Here is a 23988-nt window from a genome sequence, read left to right on the forward strand (position 1 = left end):
ACTTTCATATTTCACCCTCGTAAGACTCTAGCTTTGTTTCCAAGTTTGTTACCTCGGAAGCCACACACATATATATACCTACATAACACTGTTAACTTTTCTTTATCCTGCTTAAGTTAAGATATTATAAGTAGTTACTAATAAAGATAGTGGTTTTAACATCTAAACCAGACTCCATTTGTAATCTATTGCTGCTGGTTCGTAACACTGGTTTGTTTCCCAAGTCCCACCCTCCGCTCTGCTTTACTGAGCCGAGGGAGGGATCGCTGACTGCGGGGTGAAGACATCAAGTTCACATCGGTGCGTATCGAGGCCGGTCCCAAGCGGGGAGGCCTGATGTTGGGCAGTCAGTGCCGTTAACTTCTCCGAATTGGCGGCCTCGCCCCGCTTCCTGGAGCAGAATCTGCCGGCGTCGGTCCGGGTTGTGGGACCTTCACAGCGAACCGTCCGAAATGAGCCTCTGCTCAGTCCCTGTTGTTCTAGTTCTGACGGGCGGGGGAGGAATGAGGCGGTGATGCCGGGACTATACCCATCTTTCATCTTTCATCTTTCGTTCGTTCAGACAAGGCGGTGGCGTCCAGATCAGTCACCTCCTCCCACTGTGGGTGGGCATTTGTTTTTCAGCCCATTTTACCGTTATGACCCGCTGAAGTGCAGCCATTGTTTCCCGATGTATGACCCTATTTACGGGAGATTTGGACCTCTTGCATTCATCTGTGCTGCTCAAAAAATTGTACACTCCCACACACACACACACACACACACACACACACACACACACACACACGTCCTTATTGTGGTTCACAGTTTTTCTCTGTTATTATGTATTACTTAGTATTGCTGCCGTAAAGACAACACATTTTTATGACACGTGCCGGTGATATTGAACCTGATTCTAGTATTGACATGAGAGACTCACCAATCCCGTTTACCGCGGAGCTGCAGCATCTGCAGGTTTGTGTCCGCACCCCCACCACCGCTCTCCGCCCACCACAGCGCTGGAGACGCGGAGCTCATACTGCGCATGCTCAGTCTCGATAGTCGGTGGTTTCCTTTCCGTTCAGTGTTGATGCGGATCGTCGGCGGGGAGCCGGGGGAAGATTGACTGTCTGCGGGGGAAGCTCCCATCGGTGAGTATTGAGGCCGGTCCCGAGCAGGGAAGTCTGACGATGGGCAGAGAGTCCCGTTAACTCACACGGACAGGCGGTTTCGGTCCAGGTTGCTGGCCAAAACGTGCCGGGGTCGATCCTGGTTGTGGGACCTTCACACCGAGCCGCCGGAGATGAGCCTCCGCTCAGCCCCTGTTGCTCTAGTCCTGGGAGCGGGATGAGGCGGGATGCTGGAACTACTCCCATCTGTGGAGTTGTACCCGGGGATCTTTATGTCCATCACCCGGCCCGGTAGCGGATCTGAACTTCACCTGCAGCGATGCCTGGGGTCGACAATTGTTTTACATAGTTCCAGTACATGGGAAGCGGCCATTCGGCTTGTCGTGCTTTTGCAGACAGAGAAGATTAATGGCAGTAACTCCACGTTCGAGGCATTTCCCCACGTGTATGAGCAGTTTTATCTTTTCCCCGTTGAGACCAGCAGTGACATCCAGATCTGTGACGGCATCTCTTTCTGTCTGGGCATTTTGTTCTTGATTCCATTCCCCTGTTACGACCTGCCGATATTTCCGGGTATATGACCATATTAATGTGAGAATTAAGCGTATTCCATTTATGTGTGTGTGTATATATATATATTATCTGAATGGGGGCTGATTAGGAAAAGGGGAGGTGCAACGAGACCTGGGTGTCATTATACACCAGTCATTGAAAGTGGGCATGCAGGTACAGCAGGCGGTGTAAAAGGCGAATTGTATGCTGGCATTCATAGCAAGAGGATTCGAATAGTGGAGCAGGGAGGTACTACTGCAGTTGTACAGGGCCTTGGTGAGACCACACCTGGAGTATTGTGTGCAGTTTTGGTCCCCTAATCTGAGGAAAGACTTCCTTGTCATAGAGGGAGTACAAAGAAGGTTCACCAGATTGATTCCTGGTATGGCAGGACTTTCATATGATGAAAGACTGGTTCGCCTAGTCTTATATTCGTTGGAATTTAGAAGATTGAGGGGGTATCTTATTGAAACGTATAAAATCCTACAGGGATTAGACAGGCGAGATGCAGGAAGATTGTTCCCGATGTTGGGGAAGTCTAGAACGAGGGGACACAGTTTGAGGATAAAGGGGAAGCCTTTTAGGACCGAGATTAGGAAAAACTTCTTCAAACAGAGAGTGGTGAATCTGTGGAATTCTCTGCCACAGGAAACAGTTGAAGCCAGTTCATTGGCTATATTTAAGGGGGAGTTAGATATGGCCCTTGTGGCTAAAGGGATCAGGGAGTATGGAGGGAAGGTTTCTGAGTTGGATGATCAGCCATGATCGTACTGAATGGCGGTGCAGGCTCGAAGGGCCGAAGGGCCTACTCCTGCACTTATTTTCTATGTTTCTATATTTTTATGTGGGTTCCTCAATAGTGTGTACACTTTAGTGAAAACTCTCTACAGATGTTCCAGAGGAAAAGCTCGTTCTCTCTGATGTTTCCACACAATTAAAGTGGGGAATCGTTTATTCTTGTCATGTACCGAGGTATAGTGAAAACCTGTCTTGCGAACCATCCATAGTAATCAATACATTACAACAGTGCATTGAGGTGATGGAAGGTAAAATAATAACTGAATGTAACAAATCATTATGGTTACAGAGAAAGTGCGGTGCAGGTAGACATATGGTCCAAGGTCACATGGAGTTAGATAGTGAGGTCGACAGTCCATCTTATTAAGCTGTGTCCTATCATACTGGGAACATTCAATTTGATATCACAGCAAAATGGAGGCCATCCTTGAGCCCAGTGGTATGTTTCTGTTTTCTTTTAATGTTCCACCGGATGGGTGGGGAGAGGTGAGAATGTCCAGGTTTGTGGAGAACTTTGATTCTGTTTCCTGTTTTGCTGAGCCAACGGGGAATATAGAGACAGTTCATGGGGGGTGGGGGCGGCCTGTTTCTATGTTGTGCTCATCTGTGTCCACAGTTCTCTGATGTTTCAACTTCTCATGGGCAGAGCAGCAGCCGTACGAAGGCGGGAAGTATCCAGATCGGATACTTTCCATGACTCATTGATAAAGTTTGGTCAGGGGCAAACGGTATATGCCAAATTTCTTATTGTTTGTTCTAGCTGTGTCATTTTAGGATACCTCACTGATCAGTATCAGCAAACTTTCTTCTGACCTATGTCATCGTTGTAAAGTGCTCTCTTTCACCTTTTACTTCATTCAATTTTCCAGGATTCGTTGTTGTTTTATTATTTTTTTATTTTTTTGTGTGTTTTTGTTGTTGTTTTTTTTTTCCTTTGTTAACAAGAACTACCAGAGGTCTAATTGAATACAGCACGAGGCAGGGTAAAAGCAGGCATTACAATTTTAGTTTCTCCGTTAAAAAGTGGCCTAGTGTTGATCCTTGACACTATGAAACTCATAACATCTTATATTAAGTTTGTTATTTCGTTTCTCAGTTATTTTTGGTGAGCCACTTCCTCCGTTTCCAGGGTAACGGCCCGTCAGAGCTGCAGCAAGTGTTGCACATTTTGCCGCTCTGTGGTCACCGCCTCTCAGCGTAGAGACAGTGGCCCCAGGAGCAAATGTAACAGAATGACAGTGGGAGGATAGGATGCTGTGAGCATTGACTGTATAGGATATATTACACCAGGGTCAGAATGAACTCAGAACTAGCAAATTGGAGGGGTCAGAGTGGCATTTACACAAATGGTTTAAACATTTTAGTCTGTCCCAAATATTTTGCAAACAGCTACTATCTGTGCATTGAAAATGAACAAAAAATGCTGTTACCGGAAATGTAAAGTAATACAAGAGAGAATACTGGAAACGCTCAGCAGATCGGCAGCATCTTAGACAGTCCCAGTTCTGAAAATGGGTCAATCCACACCATTTCTCCTTTGAGGAATGTAGCTGGATGTACTGAGTCCCCAGCATTTTCTGTTTTATAATTTTACATTTTGTTTCTGCTACCCTGAGGGAAACATGGCAGCCAATCGTGTTGGGCAGGATCCCTCATGGCAATAAGATGGTGATCAAATGTGCTCAGTTTAGCTTCTGGAGACATGCTGAAGTGTAGCGGTATCCTCTCTCAAGCTACAGCCTGGTTCACCAGCCTGAGCCCCGACCCCGGCAGAGGGTCTTCAGGTTCCAGTTCCAGCTCAGTTTGTAAATCAAAAGTGGCAGCAGCACCACGGCAAATCGCCGGCATCGAAGCGTCTGTGACTGGGTCATACTATCAGGATGGATTCTCTCAGAACATGGAACCGGCAGTGTATGGATTTCAATCCAGGTTGGCAATTCTACAGCTGGGATTGGAATTTCCTCAGTCTGCAGTGAAGCTGCAGCCTCGGGTGGTTGGACATTGGTTTTGGGGAAATCACCGACTACACCATCCAGCGGGACATCATATCTGTCAAGTATTCTGGAGATGTTAGAGGAGGTAAATATGTAGATAGATGAAGTTGAGCCGTGATTTTGTCTAAATGGACTTTGGTAAAGCCTCGAACAAGATCCCGCACGGCAGCTGATCTGGAAGTTTCGGTCACATGGGATTCACGGGGAGCTAGCGAGGTTGATTCACACTGGGATCAATGACAGGAAGAAGATAATAATACAGTTCCTCTTGTCCTTATCTACCTCCCCTTCAGCCTCTGCAACTTCCACAATATACAGTGAGGTCTTACAACTAAACATATCTTTACCTTCCTCGCTCCCACCCCACCCTCCTCTTTCAACAGGGATCATCCCTCCTCAATTCCCTTGTTCAATCATCCCTCCTCACTAATTTCCCTCCAGTCACTTATCCCTACAAATGGCCTTGGTTCTACACCTACCCGTACACCTTCTCCCTCGCCTTCATGCATAGCCCAAAACAGTCCTTCCAGACGAGGCAACACCTCACCTGCGAATCTGTTGGGGTCGTCTATTGTGTCCCGTGCTCCCGATGGAGCCTGATTTACATTGGTGAGACCCACCGTAAATTGGGAGACCGTTTTGTTGAGCGTCTCTGTATCATCTGCAAGAAGGGGGACTTCGCAGTGGCCAAACATTTTAATTATGATTCCATTCTGACGTCTCGATTTATGGTCTCCTTTCGTGCTGGGATGAGAACACCCCCAGAGTGAAGGGGCAACACCATATATTCCATCTGGGCAGTCTCCAACCCGATTACATGAGTATTGAATTCTCCTTCCAGTAAACACGTCCAACGCCTCACACTCCTCTATGCCCTTCTCTGAACTTTCATTTCTGCTCACCAGCCTATTGCTTTCCCCTGAGTCCCCTCCTTCCCTTTCTCCTATTGACACTGTCCGATTCTCTCTTCTCCAGCCGTTAACTTGTTCTACACTTGACTTCACTGGCACCGTCCAGCTCGCCTCTTTCTCCTCCCTAAAGTTTTATTCAGGTATCTTGTCCATCCCTCCTCAGTAATGAAGGAGACTCTTTGCCGAAAATGTTGACTGTTTACACTTTTCCACAGACACTGCCTGATGTGCTGAGTCCCTGCAGTATTTTGTGTGTGTAGCTTTGAATTTCCAGCATTTGCAGGTCCTCTCGTGTTTAAGTGAGGTATGGACAACATTTTTTTTCAAAAGTGTTGCTCCCTTAGAATTTTTTTGCTGATGATAGACTGCTTGGAGATGAACACAAATATAATTTCAGACTACTTGTATCACGTAGGAATTTGGAGAAACAACAAATGAATTTTTATTGAATATAATGTGTTTAATTGCATGATGGTACTGATGCTATCCAATAGTTCAACTAAGTTAAAATTATTTTGTTAATGATTTTCATTTGTGCTCAGTGTCTGAGCCTGCTCGCTTTAGTGTGCAACAATAATTCGCCAGCATTGATGAATTCCAGTTGCCCCGGTGTCTTCTCTGCATGACCGCTATCTCCTGGTGAAACCTTTCACCTGCTCATCACTAACAGCAGCGAGATTTACAGGGAAGAAGTCTAAACGGGAATGCAGAAAATGAATCTTTAGTGACATGTTGCATTTCATGGTTTTATATGTTTGAGGTATGATTTCAACCAGCTGCATGTAGGTTGGTGCTCTGTAGATGCCGAGAACAAAATTCAACAACTTTCTTGAATGCCTTCCATGTGATTTTCTCCGGTCCCACTAGAAATTCTTCAAGTTGCCTGTCATTGATGACCTGTTTGACTTGTGCACCAACAAAAGTGCTTTCCTTAATCTTGGCATCAGTTATTCCGGGAAACATCTGTCTCAAATATCAAAATCCTTCATAGAAATGTTTGTGCCTGGTGATAGAAAATTCCATCCTTACAATCCTGAACCCAATAATATTTACAAAAACCTGTCCTTCCGTGCAGCAGCCGCGACGCCTAAGCATGCCCAAGCATGCCTGGACAGGATAGGAAACTTGCCAACTTACATTGTAGGCAACATTTTAATTGACTTAAATTATGAATTGAAATAATAAGCATAAGTGATTTCAAAAAAATGGAGCGTGGTAGGAAAACTTCATGTTGGTTTTCATGATCAGTAGCCCAAAATTCAGAAGATACACCTGAAGGTTGAGGAAGCAAAGCCTTTGTTGTCCAGAGTGATTACCGTAATAATTATGTGGGCTTTGTTGAGATTATATCTGGAATATGCTCCCCATACTAACATGGGTTATGCAGACCAAAGAACAAAACGCCAGAGGAACTCAATAGGTCGGGCAGCATCTGTGGAGGGAAATCAATTTACAATATTTTGGGCTGGGACCCTCCCTCTGGACTGAGAGTGGACAGGAAATAGTCAGAGAAAAGATGTGAGAGGTGGGGATGGGGAAAGAGCTGGGGAGGGAGAGATGGATCCAGGTGACGAGGGAGGTGGGAAGGTGGAAATAGTGACAGGGGTGCGAAGTAAGTGTTTGGGGCAACATGGCGCTCCAGAAATGGAATTTAAATCCATGGAGGATTATCTAAGAAGTTAGAGAGTGTTTGTTTTAGAGATTCACCGGACTGATTCTTGGAAGACGATGAAGTCTCAGTGATCGTCTTCACACAAAACAGAGGCCGGCAGATGTGTGGAGACCGAAGGGATCGAGGAACTGTGGATCGGACAAAAACACTTGACTGAGATGGGAGAAAAGCCGACATCTTGTTGATGGTTTGAGGGGCTGAATGGCCACCTCCTGCTGTTTCTCACTTGATGTTTCAGTGTTCCTGTCCAGCGAGGTTCTGGAGGAATGTGAATAGAAATTAGTGCTTATAAGCATAGAAGTGATTTCCATGAAACCTGCACAACTCCTGTTCGGTTGGCAATTGTGTATCGGACCGGGATGGGAATCGAAACCGTAACTCGGAGAACCGGGAGGTGGGGCGATGGGGACGGGGAAGACAAAGAGGGAAAAATTAAAAATGTAGCTGGTGTAAAAAATAAAATAACGTGTAAAACGCAGCTGTGGGTCAGGGAGCGCGTGAGGGGCGAGGAGCAGAGTCACCGGTTCAGATGGGAGACTCTCCACCCGTCTGGTGCTCCCGTTTCTCGCTCCCATTTCAAGCGCAGATCTGCAGCATCTGCGGGGTTTTATTATCGAGGCCCCGCCCCCGCCTCAGCCCGCCGCTGCCAAGGCCCCGCCCCCGCTCTCACAGTCCCCGGATGGGCGGTGCTGTTCTATCCGTTCTCTGTTGAAGCGGATGGTCGGCTGGGAGCCGGTGAACCGATCGCTGTCTGCGGGACAAATTGGTCAAGTTCTCATCGGTCACTATTGAGGCCGGTCACCAGGTGTGAACGCGACCGACAATTTCCCATCGGTGAGTACTGATGTCGATCCCGGTGGGGTGGGGTGGGGTGGGGGGGGTGCTGATGTTGGGCAGAGCGTCCCGTTAACTTCCTCGAACTGGCGGCCTCGTCCCACTTCCTGGACACAACCTGCCGGGGTCGGTCCGGGTTATGGGACCGTAACACCGAACCGCCTGAGATGAGCCGCCGCTCAGCCCCGGTTGTTCTGATCCCAGGAGTGGGATGAGGTGGTGAAGCCGAGACGGAACACATCCATTAAGATGTAGCCGGGGGCCTTTACCTCCATCACCCGGCCCGGTCTCGGATCCAAACTTCACCTGGATCGATGCCTGGGGTCTTTAACTGTTTTACATATTTCCAGCATATTGGAATCGGCCGTTCGGCCTGGTGTGTTCTTGCAGACGCGAGGGTTCAACAGAGTAATCACACCCTCGGGACACTGATCCACGTGTATGAGTAGTTTCATTTCCCCCGTTCAGACAGGACAGTGAGATCCGGATCTCTCACGTCCTCTCGGGGGACTGGGAAGTTTGTTCCATCTTCTTTCCATTCCAACGACTTGCCGAAATGCAGCCAGTGTTTCCCGATATATGAGCCTATTAATGCGGGAATTAAGTGTTTTTTTCATATATCTGGGTTTCTCGGAATTGTGTACACTCCCTCCAGAAATTCCAAAGGAGCAACCCAGGCCGTCTAATATTTCCACACGATTAAAATGGGGAATCTTTATTTTGTTTTACATGTACAGAGGTAGAGTGAAAATCGTGTCTTCGGTATCATCCACACAGATCAATACATTACAGCAGTACATTAAGATAACAATATCTGAGTGTAACAACTCATTCTGGTTACAGAGGAAGTGCAGTGCAGGTAGATATGTGGTGCAAGGTCAGATCGATTTAGACTGTGAGGTCAGGAGTCCATCTCATCCCGCTGGGGAACATTCAGTTCGCTTATCACAGCCGAATGGACACTGTCCCTGAGCCCGATGGTATGTTTCTGTTTTATTTTATCTTCACCCCTGTGGGAGGGTGAGAAGTGAGAATGTTCAGGTTGTGGGGATCTTTCATTATGTTGGCTGCTTTACTGAGGCAGCGGGAAGTGTCGACTGAGTCCATGGAGGGGAGGTTGGTTTCTATGATGTGCTCAGCTGTGTCCACAGTTCTCCGCTACTTCATTCAGTTAAAGGAAGAGCGGTAGACAGTAGTTGTATTAAGCTGTGCGGTATCGGGATGGGATACTTTCTCCGGAGCACTGATGAAGCGTGTAGGGTGGGAAACGACAAATACCGAACTTCTTAGTCAAGTCAAGTTTATTGTCATTTCGACCATAAGCTGCTGGGACAGTACACAGTAAAAAGAAAACAACGTTCCTCCAGGGCTATTGTTTGCTCTGGCTTTGTTATATTGGAATCTGTTATCTAGTAGTGTGTACTATTATTTCAGTGTCTGTGTATTACTGGACGACCATCGGAGAGTGCACTTGATTCCTTCTCCCACCGGGTTCCATCTGCTCATTCCCTGCCCATCTGGTTCAACCTCTGTCCAGTCTGAATCCCACCAACTGAATGATATATATCAACCCACTGTTCAATCTCTGTCCAGTCTGTATCCCACCACATCAATGATATCTATCAACCATTTTGTTCAATCTCTGTCCAGCCTGTGTCCCAATGCCACAATGATATATTTCAGCAAACTCTCTTCTAAATTTTGTCTTCATTGCGAAGATTTGATTTACATCTTTTCCAGGATTGGGTTTTTGATAGCTGGAGCTACCAGAGGTTTAATTGAACACAGCAGGTGGCAGGGTAAAAGCAGCCATTTCAATTTTAGTTTCCCCGTTACAAAATGGCTGCAGTGTTAATCTTTGTCAAAATGAAACTCACAGCATCTGATGTTGAGTTTGTTATTTCCTTTTTCGGTTATTTTCGGTGAGCCACTTCCTCTGTTTCCAGGGTAACAGCCCGTCAGAGCTGCAGCAAGTGCTGCACTTTTTATCGCTCTGTGGTCACCGCCTCTCAGCGTAGAGACAGTGGCCTCAGGAGCAAATGTAACAGAGTGACAGTGGGAGGAAAGGATGCTGTGAGTATTGACTGTATGGGATGTATTACACCAGGGTCAGGATGAACTGAGAACTAACAAATGGTTTGGGGTGGGGTGGCATTTACAGTTTAGGGTGTTGTTGATATTTTACAATCAGTTACTATCTGTGCATTAAAACGAGGAGGGAGAGAATACTACAGTTGCAGGAAATTCAAAGTAAGGAGGAGAAAATACTGGAAACGCTCAGCAGATAGGCAGCATCTCGAACAGTCTCAGTTCTGAAACTGGGTCTTCCACCATTTGTCCTTTCAGAGATGTAGTCTGATGAACTGAGTTCCCAGCATTTTCTACTTTATAATTTTACATTTTGTTCCTGCTACACTGCAGGAAACATGGCAGCCAGCTGTACTGGGCGAGATCCCACGCAGCAAGAAGATTGAACTGGGATTAGCTGAGACACTGCCGCATATTACCGGCAGCAAAGAGCCCTGGGAGAGTTGGTGCTTGAGATACAATCTTGGGATGGGGGCTCCAGGAATATGGAACTGGTAGTGTTTGGGCTTCGGTCTACGTTGGTGCTTTTACAGATGTGGCTGGATGTTCCTCCTTCCGCAGTGAAGCAGACGTCTCCAGGGGCTGGATATTGGTAGCGTGAGTCTGTCAGTGTGAGATGTGGAAACACCCAATGTGATATGTGGAAAAGATGTGTGAGGCTCTGGGTGTGGGCTGTGACCCTCTGAGGTTGGATCCTGGAATACCACACGTTTTCACCCAGATAAAATGAATCAGGGGATCAGGTTGTCCGGGTTTATGAGATGTTGAGCGAGTATTTCTGTTCTGTGCTCAGATGTTTGGTTCTGAGGTTCTGAAGTTCTGAAGCAAAGCAGAGAATGAGTTCCCATTCCATCCCTCGCAGGGAGAGGCTGTGATTATATACGCTATTTTGTGTTTGCCCCAGTAGAAATAGACCGGGGTTTCAGAATTCAATTCACTTTTGGAAATTCCCCCTCACTGTCAACTGTCTATCTGCTGGTGGGAGTCAAAGGGAAACTCAAGATGCTGAAGATAGAACAGAAAATGGAACAGTACATCACAGGAACAGGCGCATCGGCCACAATGGTGTGCAAAACCAGATAAAAAGTAAATCAAACCCCCCCCCAAAAAAAATAATGACACCTACGTACACAATGTCCATATCCTCTCAATCTTCCTCACACCCATGTGCCTACCTAAACATCTCTTAATAGCTTCCAATGTGTTGGCTTCCACCACCATAACAGACAATGCATTCCAGGCATCCACACCTCTCTGAGTAGAAAAACTTACCCTAACATTTCCTTTGCAACTACTCCCTCACACCGTCATTGCATGTCCTCTGGTATTAGACATTTCTAAACAGTGAAACAATACTCCCCGTCTACTCTATCTATGTCTTTCATAATCTTATAAACCTCCATCCGATCTTCCCTCAGTCCCTACCACTCCATGGAGAACAACCCAAGATTTTCCACTAAAAACTGGATGATGTTTGAATCCATTCTGATGAAAGGTTAGGAAACCGAATTGCTAACTTTTTTCCTCTCCCCACAGCTGTTCCTTACCTGCTGAGCATTTCTAGTGATTCCAGTTTATCTGTATTACATTCACCCTGGAACATTTTGTGAGAGTTGACAGAAGAGTAAAGAAGGCACAGCTTTTCCCAGTACATTATCCTGGTACCAATTGTCCTGTTTTCCCCGGAAATGTATTCAGTACAGCTGTTGATAACAAGGTTCACAAGAATAATCTGAAGAATAAGCATTATGCATGTGGAGTATTTGATGGACCTGGGCCTGTGTTCAGTGGAGTTCAGAGCGATGGTGGTTGGGGTTTGGTGGTGGGGAGCGGGGGTGGAAGTTAGGGCAGGGGTGATTATTTACACCAACTGAATAACAGCAAGTCTGGATGCAGTGGGAATGGAGAGGGTGTCTTGATTAGACGGAGAGTCTGGGATCTGAGAGTGCTGCCTCAGAATAAAGAAGCTTCACTTTAAAACTGAGGTGAGAGCAATTACTTCAGCCAAATGTTGGTTCATCTGTGGAATTTGATGCCACAGAGGGTGGTGGAGGCTGTCGTTAGGTATATTTATGTTCTGGATTGCTAAATGGGTTGAGTATTATAGCAGGGAAGCAACAATACAGTGTTGGAAAAATAATGCTTCATGATTGATTATGGAGCAGACTAGAATGACCGTTTTACCTAATTCTACTATGTATTATGACTTGTACCATGACTGAACGATGACCTATCAAAAAAAAGAGAGAAAATCTGCAGTTTCTGGAAATCCGAGCAATGGATGGCATGTTATCACCATTACACAGACCTGACTGTTACAAGGGCAGGATTGGTGTTTGATGCTCCAGGTTTTAGTTGTTTCATAATACATATGGGCGGGGGGGGGGTGAACGGGGGAGAATTCTCTGTACTAATTAGGGATGGTATCACAGCGACATACACAGAGGACATCAATGTGGGTGAAAGTCAGAAACGGAAAGGGGGCTATCATTCTGGGAGTATTCTATAGGCCTCCCCCAAAGCCACGGGGATAATGAGAGCAGATAACTTGGCAGCGTTGGGAAAGGTGCAAAAGCAACAAGGTTGTTATCACTGTTGACCTCAACTTTCCTGATTTTGATTGCACCTCCTCGCTCCAAAATGTGTCAATGAGGCAGAATGTGTTGTGTGTCCAGGAAGGATTCTTGACACAGTATGTGGATGGGCTAACTGGAGGAGTTGCCATACTGCATCTAGTATGAGGCAATGATGCTGGTCAGGTGACAGATGTCACGATGGGTGACCTTTTTGAGACAGTGACCACAACACCCCAACTTTTATCATGGTCATGGACAAGGATAGTAGCAGACCCTACAAGACAGTATTTAATTAGTGGATGGATAGTTACAATGGTATTTGGAGCAACTTTGGAGTGTAAATTGGGAAAACATTTTCAACGGGAAACACACAATGGAAATGTGAAGGTTGTTTCAAGAACACTTATATGCAGTTCGGGGTAGATTTGTTCCACCCACAGTGAAACAATGTTTATATAAACAAACTGTGATCACAAGAGATGAGAACATTTAAGCAAGAGGGAAAAGGAAGCATTATTTAGGTTTAGGAAGCAACATCCAAGCAAGGCTCCAGAGAATTATAACGTAGCCTGGAAGGAGCTTAAGAAGTGACTTAGAGGTCGAAGGAACTTGAAAAGTCCTTGAGAAGCAGGACGAAGGAAAGCCAAAGGCGTTCTGCATGTGGGAAAAGAAGAGGAGGATGAATAGACTGAGCGTAGGACTACACAGGAGCAAGGGAGGAAATGTGCCTGGAGGATGCGGTGATAGGCGAGGTGCTTAATGAATGCTTTGCTTCAGAGTTACCAATGAGATAGACAGTGATTGTGACGATAGCAGTTGGGATGTGTAGATGGAGTGAAGAGGCCAGGAGTGAAATGGGCCTGACACAGGAAATTGGGACCATCTCTGTGGGCACTGTGGTCAGCATTGCCTCATTGGGCTGAAGGGTCTGTGTCTGTGCTCTGTTGCTCTGTGACTCTATCAGTAAGATTCGCCAGATATCACTGGACAGACATACAGACATGGTGTGGGAGTTGATGTTAACAGGGAATGTTTGTTCCCTAAGCAAACTGCTGCTCTGATACACAGGGTGGTGATACTGTCACATTTGCAAAGTAATCCTACTCTCTCTGACTCACTGTCTGCTTGTTGTGTGTAATTCAGGGCATCACCAGCAGGGGGAGCTGTCCTGCACCGCGACCAAAGTGTGAACAAGACGACGACAATCGACAATCGTCAGTCAGAATCAGAATGGCTACAGGTATGTTCACTGGGATCTTTATCATTAAACTTCTGCCCTGTAGCTGCACATCGAAGGTTCAATCGTTAGGCATTAATATCGAAATAGTAAAATGGATTCAGCAGTGGCTAGATGGGAGACGCCAGAGAGTAGTGGTGGATAACTGTGTGTCAGATTGGAGGACGGTGTGTAGCGGTGTGCCTCAGGGATCTGTAGTGGATCAAGTGTTGTTTGTCATATATATTAATGATCTGGATGATGAGGTGGTAAATTGGATTAGTAAGTATGCAAATGATACTAAGATAGATGGCATTGTGGATAATGAAGTACATTTTCAAAGCTTGCAGTGAGACTTAGGCCAGTTATAAGACTGGGCTGAAAGATGTCAGATGGAGTTTAATGCTGAAAAATGTGAGGTGCTACATTTTGGTAGGACTAATCAAAATAGGACATGGTAAATGGTAGGGCATTGAAGAATTCAGTAGAACAGAGTGATCTAGGAATAATGGTGCATAGTTCCCTGAAGGTGGAATCTCATGTGGATAGGGTGGTGAAGAAGGCTTTTGGTATGCTGGCCTTTATTAATCACAGCATTGAGTATAGGAGTTGGGATGTAATGTTGAAATTGTATAAGGCATTGGTTAGGCCAAATTTGGAGTATTATGTACAGTTCTGGTCACCAAATTATAGGAAAGATGTCAATAAAGTTCAGAGAGTGTAGAGGAGATTTACTAAAATGTTGCCTGGGTTTCATCTCCTAAGTTACAGAGAAAGGTTGAACAAGTCAGGTCTTTAGTCTTTGGAGCGTAGAAGGTTGAGGGGGGACTTGATGGAGGTGTTTACAATTATGAGGGGGATTTATAGAGTTGATGTGGATAGGCTTTTTCCATTGAGAATAGGGGAGATTCAAACAAGAGGACATGAGTTGAGAGTTAAAGGGCAGAAGTTTAGGGGTAACATGAGGGGGAACTTCTTTACTCAGAGAATGGTAGCTGTGTGGAACGAGCCTCCAGCAGAAGTGGTTGAGGCAGGTTCGATGTTGTCGTTTAAAACAAATTGGATAGATATATGGACATGAAAGGAATGGAGGGTTATGGGCTGAGTGCAGGTTGGTGGGACTAGGTGAGAGTAAGAGTTCGGCATGGACTAGAAGGGCCGAGGTGGCCTGTTTCCGTGCTGTAATTGTTATATGGTTAACAGTTCAGATGAAGAAACTTACACAGGTGCTAACAGGGCAGAGAAAAGTGTCATTGATCCCACTGGTAAAGCAGCTTTGTGTAATTGATCAGTCCAACAGTCCCAGCACAGGGACCTGACACCAGTAATGGTCGAATGACTCAGTTCACCAGGCAAAGCTCCACCTGAGTGAAAGGAGCCGGAGACCCTGAATCAGCAGGTTGAGAGTGAAACACAAACAGGAAGGTGACGGCGGTGTTGTTTGTTACGTAAACGTCCAGGTTCAGGGTTTGTTGCACATCGGCCTGTTTAGAGGTGAAAGACATCTCCAACTTTTATTTATAAAATTCAGAAACAGGTGATAAGAGCATTTCTGGGATCTCAGAGATTGTGTGATGATACAACATTTCAGGTTTTGGCAGGGCAGCTATCAACTCCCCCCTCGATGCGCAAAGTAGATGAGGGAAATTTTCCGAACTCTGTTTTCTGTAACCGAGCCGAGAACATTGCCAGCCTTGGAAATGGCTGAGGACCGGGAGACACTCAATTTTAGATAAACTTGTGGTCTGGTTTGGTGTATCACTGTCTGGTATGGAGGGGCTACTGCACAGGACCGAAAGAAGCTGCAGGAAGTTGTAAATCTGGTCAGCTCCATCTTGGGTATGAATCTACAAAGTACCCAGGACAACTTCAGGGAGCGGTGTCTTAGAAAGGCAGCGTCCATTATGCAGGACCTCCAGCACCCAGGGCATGCCATTTTCTCACCGTTACCATCAGAAAGCAGGTACAGAAGCCTGAAGGCACACAGTCAGTGATTCAGGAACAGCTTCTTCCCCTCTACCATCCGATTCCTAAATGGACATTAAATCTCTGGACACTACCTTAGTTTTTTTTTAATATACAGTCTTTCTGTTTTTGCAAGTTTTTAAAAAATCTATTCAATATCCGTAATTGGTTTACTTGTTTATTTTTTTTATTCAGTATTATTTTTTTCTCTGCTAGATTATGTATTGCATTGAGCTGCTGCTGCTAAATTAACAAATTTCACATCACATGCCGGTCATAATAAACCTGATTCTGATTTTGTTTTAATATCCCAATCCATGTCTGGTCTGTGGCCAAATGGTGAAAGTGAGTTCTCAATATTTCCCTCTTGAGATGATCTGCTACCTGAATTTAAATTCCCAGTGCCTCTGATGGGAGACCCGGTATAACCAATGACCAACTGTCTCTGTCTCCGGTGGGCAGTGTGATTGTGCTCAACTCTGTGATTCCAGGTGGAATAAAGCAGAGATTACAGCCTGGAAACGAATCCTTTTATTTGTGTTTACAGCCTCCTCTGACTGCGTGCAATTTATACTCATCACCCGCCACGTGAAAAGATGCCCCTTCAGTCCCTTTTAAATTCTTGCCCTCGAGTCTCAAACTCCCCTAACCTGGGAAACATATTATGACTATCCACCCTCTCTGCACCCCTGATTACTTTATGTACGTGTGTAAGGTCACCCTTCAAGCTCCCATGATCCAGGGCAAACTGTCCCAGCCGAAACATATCACACAAAAACCAAGCAGCTCCATCCAGTAACATACTTGACAATCTCCTCGACACTCTTTCCAGCTGAATCACATCCATCCTATAGATCAGCAACCGCAAATGAACGCAAAGCTCTCTCGGTGAGACTTTAAGTTTAGCTACGAGAACTGCACGCCAAGACGCTCCCTTTGCCAATGACTTGTATAGTTGTTACATGACAATCATCCTCCAGGTGACGGGATGGGACCCAGGGGACCAGGCATCAAGGCAATGGTCAGTCTGTGACCCAGGGGACAAGACAATGTAAGACAAAGCAAACGGAGAACGTGTGATCTAGAGGATCGGACCATGAGTAATCCAGTGGATTGTTTGTGAGTGACACAGGTGACTGGACAGTTTGTGACCCAGGGAGATTTATGTTTATGAAAGATAATCCCAGTGATAATTCCCCGTATCACCTGATGCTGTTCCATTAATAACCGCTGGTTATCAGTGTGTTCAACTAATGCGTAGTCGATGATCAGTATTACTGTGTCTATCCAGTTTTTTCCTGGGAGTGGATGTGTCCAGACACTGGTTTATCGGGATGGTCACCTAGCAGGAAGTGTGGTTCACATTGACCAGCACAGTCCCACTCCAAATCTGGTCAGCCGGAGTCTCGGCTCCATTGCAGGCACCCATTGTGAATCCTTGCTCGAGTATAAATCACTCTAAACCTGCTATTCATCATTTACTTCAGGTGGGAAATTAAATCGGGTACGGAAAGTACTCAAGAGGTTTTTACCAGGCAACTCATCGAGGGAAGATGATCGGGACACGGGAAGCAAGGTACCAAAACAGGGTCAGATTGAGAGCAATGTCCCAATGGAATGCGGTCCGGCCGCAGCGGAAGTGGAGCAAATTCAGCCCAGAGACAGTGACGTCAGAGACACTGATCAGAACCCTGGAACCGGTACAAGTGAGGCGACTGTCTGTCAGCCCAGAGACAGTGACGTCAGAGACACTGATCAGGACCCTGGAACCAGGACAAGTGAGACGACTGTCTGTCAGCCCAGAGACAGTGACGTCAGAGACACTGAGCAGAACCCTGGAACTGGTACAAGTGAGGCGACTGTCTGTCAGCCCAGAGACAGTGACGTCAGAGACACTGAGCAGAACCCTGGAACTGGTACAAGTGAGGCGACTGTCTGTCAGCCCAGAGACAGTGACGTCAGAGACACTGAGCAGAACCCTGGAACTGGTACAAGTGAGACGACTGTCTGTCAGCCCAGAAGCTCATTAAACACGGAATTGTCAAGTCCCCAACAGGGAGTGGGTGAGTGAAATATGAGGGTAATGTTTTCGCAGAATGTGGCAGGGAGGAGGGTAAATGTGATTCCTTGTTGGAGGGTTGGTCAGAGAGGGGAAATGTGTGGATGTGGTACATGTGGTGTAGTGGGGCACCCGTTACCGCACTACAGGAAATGTACTACCTGTTCTGATGATATCCAGGATGTGTATCAGAGGAAACGCAGCTATCCGGATAAGAGCGTATTTCCAGGATAACAGTTGTGGGAAATGTATTCGCCAGGATGGAGAGAGTATCTCTGGGAAGCGACTATCATTGGCAGTCCCAACATTTATTGCCAATCTTAAACCGCGATGGGTGAGTGGGTGGGACGGTGGGAGAAACAGGTTTCTAGTAAATGTGGTCCTTCTGGTAACGTCATGTCTAGCGCATTGATGGTTCAGTTTTAGTCCAGTGTCAGAGATTAGGATAAAATCCATGTTTCCAGATGAAGGCAGGTGAACACTGAGGTTGTTGACATGACTGGTTTGTTGGGTTGGGTGAGAGCGGTGGAGACAGGTGATATTTGAGTTTGTGACTACATTCACTTTTTATATTTGCAGAGCCAGAGTTTACAATCTCTGACCTCCTGGCACAGGGAGAGGAATATCGACTGTACCAGCTGACAAAGTTCTACAGAGACAGACTTAAACAAGCGATTGAAGAAAAGGTTGAGAGACTCGGTTGGATGTTGACAAAGGAGGGACATTTCAGTAGAGAAGAAAATGAGGTGAGTGTATTTAGTATATTGTCACCGAACTGCTGGTATCAGAGGGAATATTGATTAATATTCATCTCCTGCACGTTCTAGGAGTTCTACGTGGCAATGGAGATGTTGATCTCTGATGGTCTCCAGCCGATCTGGTTTCAGCTGTTAAGGTGGGGAGCACTGGGAGCTACAGGTTCAGCGTCACCTTTTCCTCTCACACCTGCTGTATTTATCAGTGTGATATACGAGCAGTGGCTGCATATCTGGACTGTTGAACAGACATTCAGTCTAAAACTAATTTCACGTCTTATCGGGACCGTCAGTCAAATTCAGCTGAGCTCCTTAATCCAGGATGAATATTAAACTGTCAGATTGTAAATTGGGCCAACTGACTTCACTGTGGTACTTGAGGGAGGGAAACCTGCTAACCACAGCTGGTCTAGTCTCCGTCTGAGTTCCTGAACAATGAGTGGCTGACTTGTCATCGTCATAGGAAAGTACAGCACAGAAACAGGCTCTTTGGCCCATCTATTCCATGCTGGTCTACTGAAACTGCCTATTGTCATGTACCCCATGACAGGGATAAAGAAACCAACAGAAATGGAAACCACTTTGGAGTCTCGTATTGTTATACACTAATAATATTTATTAGTTACTACGCAATACAGTAATATCAAAGTAAATAAATCACACAGGTTAGCAATGATTATATATTAAAGTAAGTGTGGAATATATATGTATGAAAAACCAAGTTTCTTTAAGTCTAGGGGTAAAAAGATACGGTCTTACGATGTTGAGTAAAGTTCAGTTCAGTTCAGTTCGTGGTATTTAGTTGAGTAGTGATGGGGAGAGAGAGAGAGACAGAGTTGAGTCTTCAGGTGAGCTGATGCAGTCGATCTTCTCGTCGTCGTCCGAAATGCTTCACAAGTCACCGACTGTGACTTTAACCAGGGGGACCGGTCTTCTGTGGTGGAGCTATCACCCAGGCGAGGGTGGACACAGAGACAGCTCCCCACCAGTCAACCCCTTTTCCTTCAAACTGGAATAGCAATTTGGATCGATCCGCCTGATTGATCCTCCAAAATCCACTTTCTCTGCGGGCACAGCAATGCTCATTCAGTGTCCAGATCATGTGTCTGAGGTCTGTATCATCTGACCTCCCATTTATTTCACCAGGCTGAGCATCACCTGTCATTCAAAGAGTCCCCACCCTCCTCTGCAGTGCCTTGTCAAATGCTGGGCTAAAGTCCATTCAGACAACACCCACTTCCTTCCATTCATCAACTTTCCCGGTAACTTCCTGGTTCAACATTCAGATTGGTTAGACAGGAACTACCACGCACAAAGCTGATATCGCATGACACCAAAAATCAATAGGTTGTCCTGAAAGGGCATATATTTGGTAAGCTATTTTACATTATTAGCTAGCCTACCTTCATATTTCATATTCTCTCTACTTACGGCTTTTCGTTGCTTTCTGCTGGTTAGTAAAAGCCTCCCAGTCCTTCTGTTTTCCATTATGTTTTGCTATACTCTATACCCTCTCCTTTGCTTTTGTGCTGCATTGACTTCCTCGTCAGCCACGGTTGATCATCCTGCCTTTGGAATAATTCTTCATATTTGGGATTATCTACCTCTACCTGTGCCTTCTGAATCACTCCCAGAATCTTCATCTATTCCTAGTCATAGTCATAGTCATACTTTATTCCTGCTTGGTTGTTGCCTCTTCCAATTTATTTTTGCCCAGCTCCTCTCTCATTTCTCTGTAATTCATTTATTCCAGTGTAAACTGATACATCTAACTTTTACCTTCTCCCTCTCAAACTGCAGTGTGAGTTCTGCTATTTTATGATCACTGCCTCTTAGGGGTTTATTTACCTTAAGCTTCCCAATCAAATCTGGTGCAATACACAACACTGAATCCAGATTTGCCTTTCCTATAGTGGACTCAACCATAGGCTTCTCTCAAAAGCCATCTCATAGGCATTCTATAAATTCCCTCACTTGGGATTCAACACCGACCTGATTTTCCAAAGCTACCTGCATATTGAAATTCCCCATGACTATTTTAACATTGAAATCTTTACATGCCTCTTCTCTCTCCCACTGGAATGTGTATCCCACATCCTGGTTACTGTTCCATCAGGGTCATTTTCTTTCCTACACAGTATCTTAACAACTACACCGTCCAATCTGCTATCACTTCTTTAGAAGCACATTTCATTTTTTATGACAACAGAGTCAACCCAACCCTTTCACCCACCTGCCTCTCCTTTCGATTAAATATTTATCCTTGGATGTGAGCACCCAAATATGATCTTTCAGCCACGATTCAGTGATGCCCACCATCCATTTTTTGCTCCCTCGCTCTCCCTCTCTTCCGTTCTTGTTGTCACATCTTTTTGATGTAATGTTACACATTGATGGATAAGTAAATTAATCACGTTGAATATACTGCAGGGTGTCAGTAGATCCTTATTCTTTCACAATATTGATTTAGAAGTTCCCTCAGCTAGAGTTTCTTTGTTAACGACTGAACCCAGGGAGGATCAGGCAACAGCCCAGTGACTGCATCATTTCTGAAGCTACTGGGACGATGAACAGATATTTTCCTGCACATTCTCCATGTCTGTCTGTATGTCTGCTTCACAGTAAATTTATTACTTTCCTTTTCTAGAAAGTCACTGAACTGACAGAGAAGGGAAACCGGACAGAGAGTTCCAGACTCTTCCTCAGTTTGGTGATGGGTAAAGGCTCCCGGGCCCGGAGGGCGATGTGGGAATCCTTTGTGACGTGGAGGACTGAGTTACCGAAGTTGGACAGAATACTGAGGGAAATACAGGAGCTCGGTACGTTAAAAACATGCACTGAACACAAAGGCACATTGAAATAAACATTTTAGTTATTTTAATTATTTTAGCTCTGTTTCCATGGATTCTTTTTATATTTAAACAGGTCCTGATCCACAGGAATACATGAACATCGCCCAAGGGTTATCTGAATTACCCACTCAACTGATAGGTGAGTGATGAAATGCTCAGTTCAAACCACATCTCAAGTGTTAGTCTGTGACTTGGCAAAACCTGGGAATCAAAATTCACCATTAGCCATTCGCTGATCTCTGGATTGAAGTAACAATTCAAAGTATTTCTCTTTGCAGCCTGAATATTCTACATTTTATTTTTCCATTAATCCATCTGTTGGTTCTGCTGAAGCCTTCACTCCAGGTCCTAACGCTCTGGGAATGCCCACACACCCCAGGCAGGCTCCTGATACACTGTACGACCCAGTCCAGGTGACTCTTATATCTTCAGACCTTTCATCTTCCAAGCCCCTTTTCCTTTGTAATAGCACAACACACAATTCTGTTCACTGGTGTTCATTACTTTTTGTAATTCCGCTAGTGACTTCTATAGAGTTTGTCTGGTATTTCCTTTTCACCCGTTACTGCAGCTACAACATCATTTTTCAGCGGTCCAATATCGAACCTCTCCTGTTTTTTTACTCTTTATATATCTGGGAAAGTTTAAAAAAAATACTTTGGTATCCTTTCTTATATTATTGACCATATGCTTGCATTTGCTGTACATTCATGTATATCTAACATAGTTGCCTTCAACATGACTCAGGTAGTAAATTCCAGGTACCAGAACTCTATGAAAAAAAAAACACTCACAATTGCTGTAAATTTCCCACATCTCATCTTAACCAAATGCCCTCTGATATTAGACACCAGTCTTATGTAAAAAAATAACAAACAAAATACAGGCTGTCGACCCAAATCTTATCTCTCAAACTTGTGTACCTCTGTCAGATCTCTATTCTAACTCCAGAGTAAACAAACCAAGTTTATCAAACCTCCACTTGTAGCACATGCCACCGAATCCAGGCAACACCCTGATAAACCTGTTCTGCACCCTCTCCAATCCTTCTAAAAGCTGGACAATCAGAAGTGAATACAATACTCCAGATGCACCCTAAAATCATAAGACTTAGGAGCAGAATTAAGCCAATCGGCTCAGTGATTTTGCTACGCAAATCCTCTCAACCCCATTATCCCGCCTTCTGTAAATGTTGACGCTCTTCCTAATCAGGAACATATCAACCTGCATTTTAACTATATCCAATGACGTGTCTTCCTCAGCAGTCCATGACAATAATTTCACAGATTCACCGCCCGCCAGCTAAGATGTTTCTCCCAGTGTGCATCCCCGCCAGCGAGGATAATTCCCCACAGTTCCCAAGCATATTAATTTTCTGTATGAGCCTCCCATGTGGGACCTTGTCAAAGACTCTACCAATATACAAGTAGACCTGTGACTAGTGGTGTGCCACAGGGATCAGTGCTGGGTCCATTGTTATTTGTCATCTCTATCAATGATCTGGATGATAATGTCGTAAATTGGATCAGCAAATTTGCTGATGATACAAAGATTGGAGGTGTAGTGGACAGTGAGAAAGGTTTTCAAAGCTTGCAGAGGGACTTGGACCAGCTGGAAAAATGGGCTGAAAAATGGCAGATGGAGTTTAATACAGACAAGTGTGAGGTATTGCACTTTGGAAGGACAAACCAAGGTAGAACATATAGGGTTAATGGTAAGGCACTGAGGAGTGCAGTAGAACAGGTATCTGGGAATACAGATACAAAATTCTCTAAAAGTGGCGTCACAGGTAGATAGGGTCGTAAAGAGAGCTTTTGGTATATTGGCCTTTATTAATCAAAGTATTGAATATAAGAGCTGGAATTTTATGATGAGGTTGTACAAGGCATTGGTGAGGCCGAATCTCGAGCATTGTGTCCAGTTTTGGTCAACAAATTACAGGAAGGATATTAATAAGGTCGAAAGAGTGCAGAGAAGGTTTACAAGGATGTTGCTGGGCCTTGAGAAACTCAGTTACAGAGAAAGGTTGAATAGGTTAGGACTTTATTCCCTGGAGCATAGAAAAATGAGGGGAGATTTGATAGAGGTATATAAAATTATGATGGGTATAGACAGAGTGAGTGCAAGCAGGCTTTTTCCACCAAGGCAAGGAGAGAACAAAACCAAAGGAGATGGGTTAAGGGTGAGGGGGGAAAAGTTTAAAGGGAACATTAGTGGGGGCTTCTTCACACAGAGTGGTGGGAGTGTGGAATGAGCTGCCAGACGAGGTGGTAAATGCGGGTTCTTTTTTAACATTTAAGAATAAATTGGGCAGATTGCAGACAAGCGTGACGTGTTGCACTTTGGAAAGACCAAGCAGGGCCGGTCTTATACAGTTACCAGTAGGGCACTGAGGAGTGCGGTAGAGCAAAGTGATCTGGGAATACAGGTCCATAATCATTAAAAGCTTTGGATGGGATTTGCGTCTTGACAACTTGATTGAGTTCCTGCAGGATGTGACAAAGGTGATGGATGAAGTTACACATGGATGTTGTTTAGAAACCATAGAAACCATAAAAAAAACTACAGCACAGAAACAGGTCTTTTGGCCCTTCTTGGCTCTGCTGA

The 23988-nt window shown here is 45.1% G+C and overlaps 1 protein-coding gene across 1 annotated transcript in view; it reads left to right on the forward strand.

Moving 5' to 3' along the window:
- Nucleotides 1-7735: 7735 nt before the first annotated feature.
- Nucleotides 7736-23988, forward strand: part of LOC140208221 (NACHT, LRR and PYD domains-containing protein 3-like) — a 60916-nt gene continuing 44663 nt past the window's right edge. Inside the window, exons 1-6 of the mRNA XM_072276730.1 lie at nt 7736-7870; nt 13678-13774; nt 17203-17778; nt 18354-18520; nt 21177-21348; nt 21455-21520. Coding sequence (XP_072132831.1) covers nt 13765-13774; nt 17203-17778; nt 18354-18520; nt 21177-21348; nt 21455-21520 — 991 coding nt within the window. The 5' untranslated portion in view covers nt 7736-7870; nt 13678-13764. The remainder of the gene's footprint in view (nt 7871-13677; nt 13775-17202; nt 17779-18353; nt 18521-21176; nt 21349-21454; nt 21521-23988) is intronic.

This window comes from Mobula birostris, chromosome 13 (assembly GCF_030028105.1).
Source record: "Mobula birostris isolate sMobBir1 chromosome 13, sMobBir1.hap1, whole genome shotgun sequence".
Taxonomy (NCBI): domain Eukaryota; kingdom Metazoa; phylum Chordata; class Chondrichthyes; order Myliobatiformes; family Myliobatidae; genus Mobula; species Mobula birostris.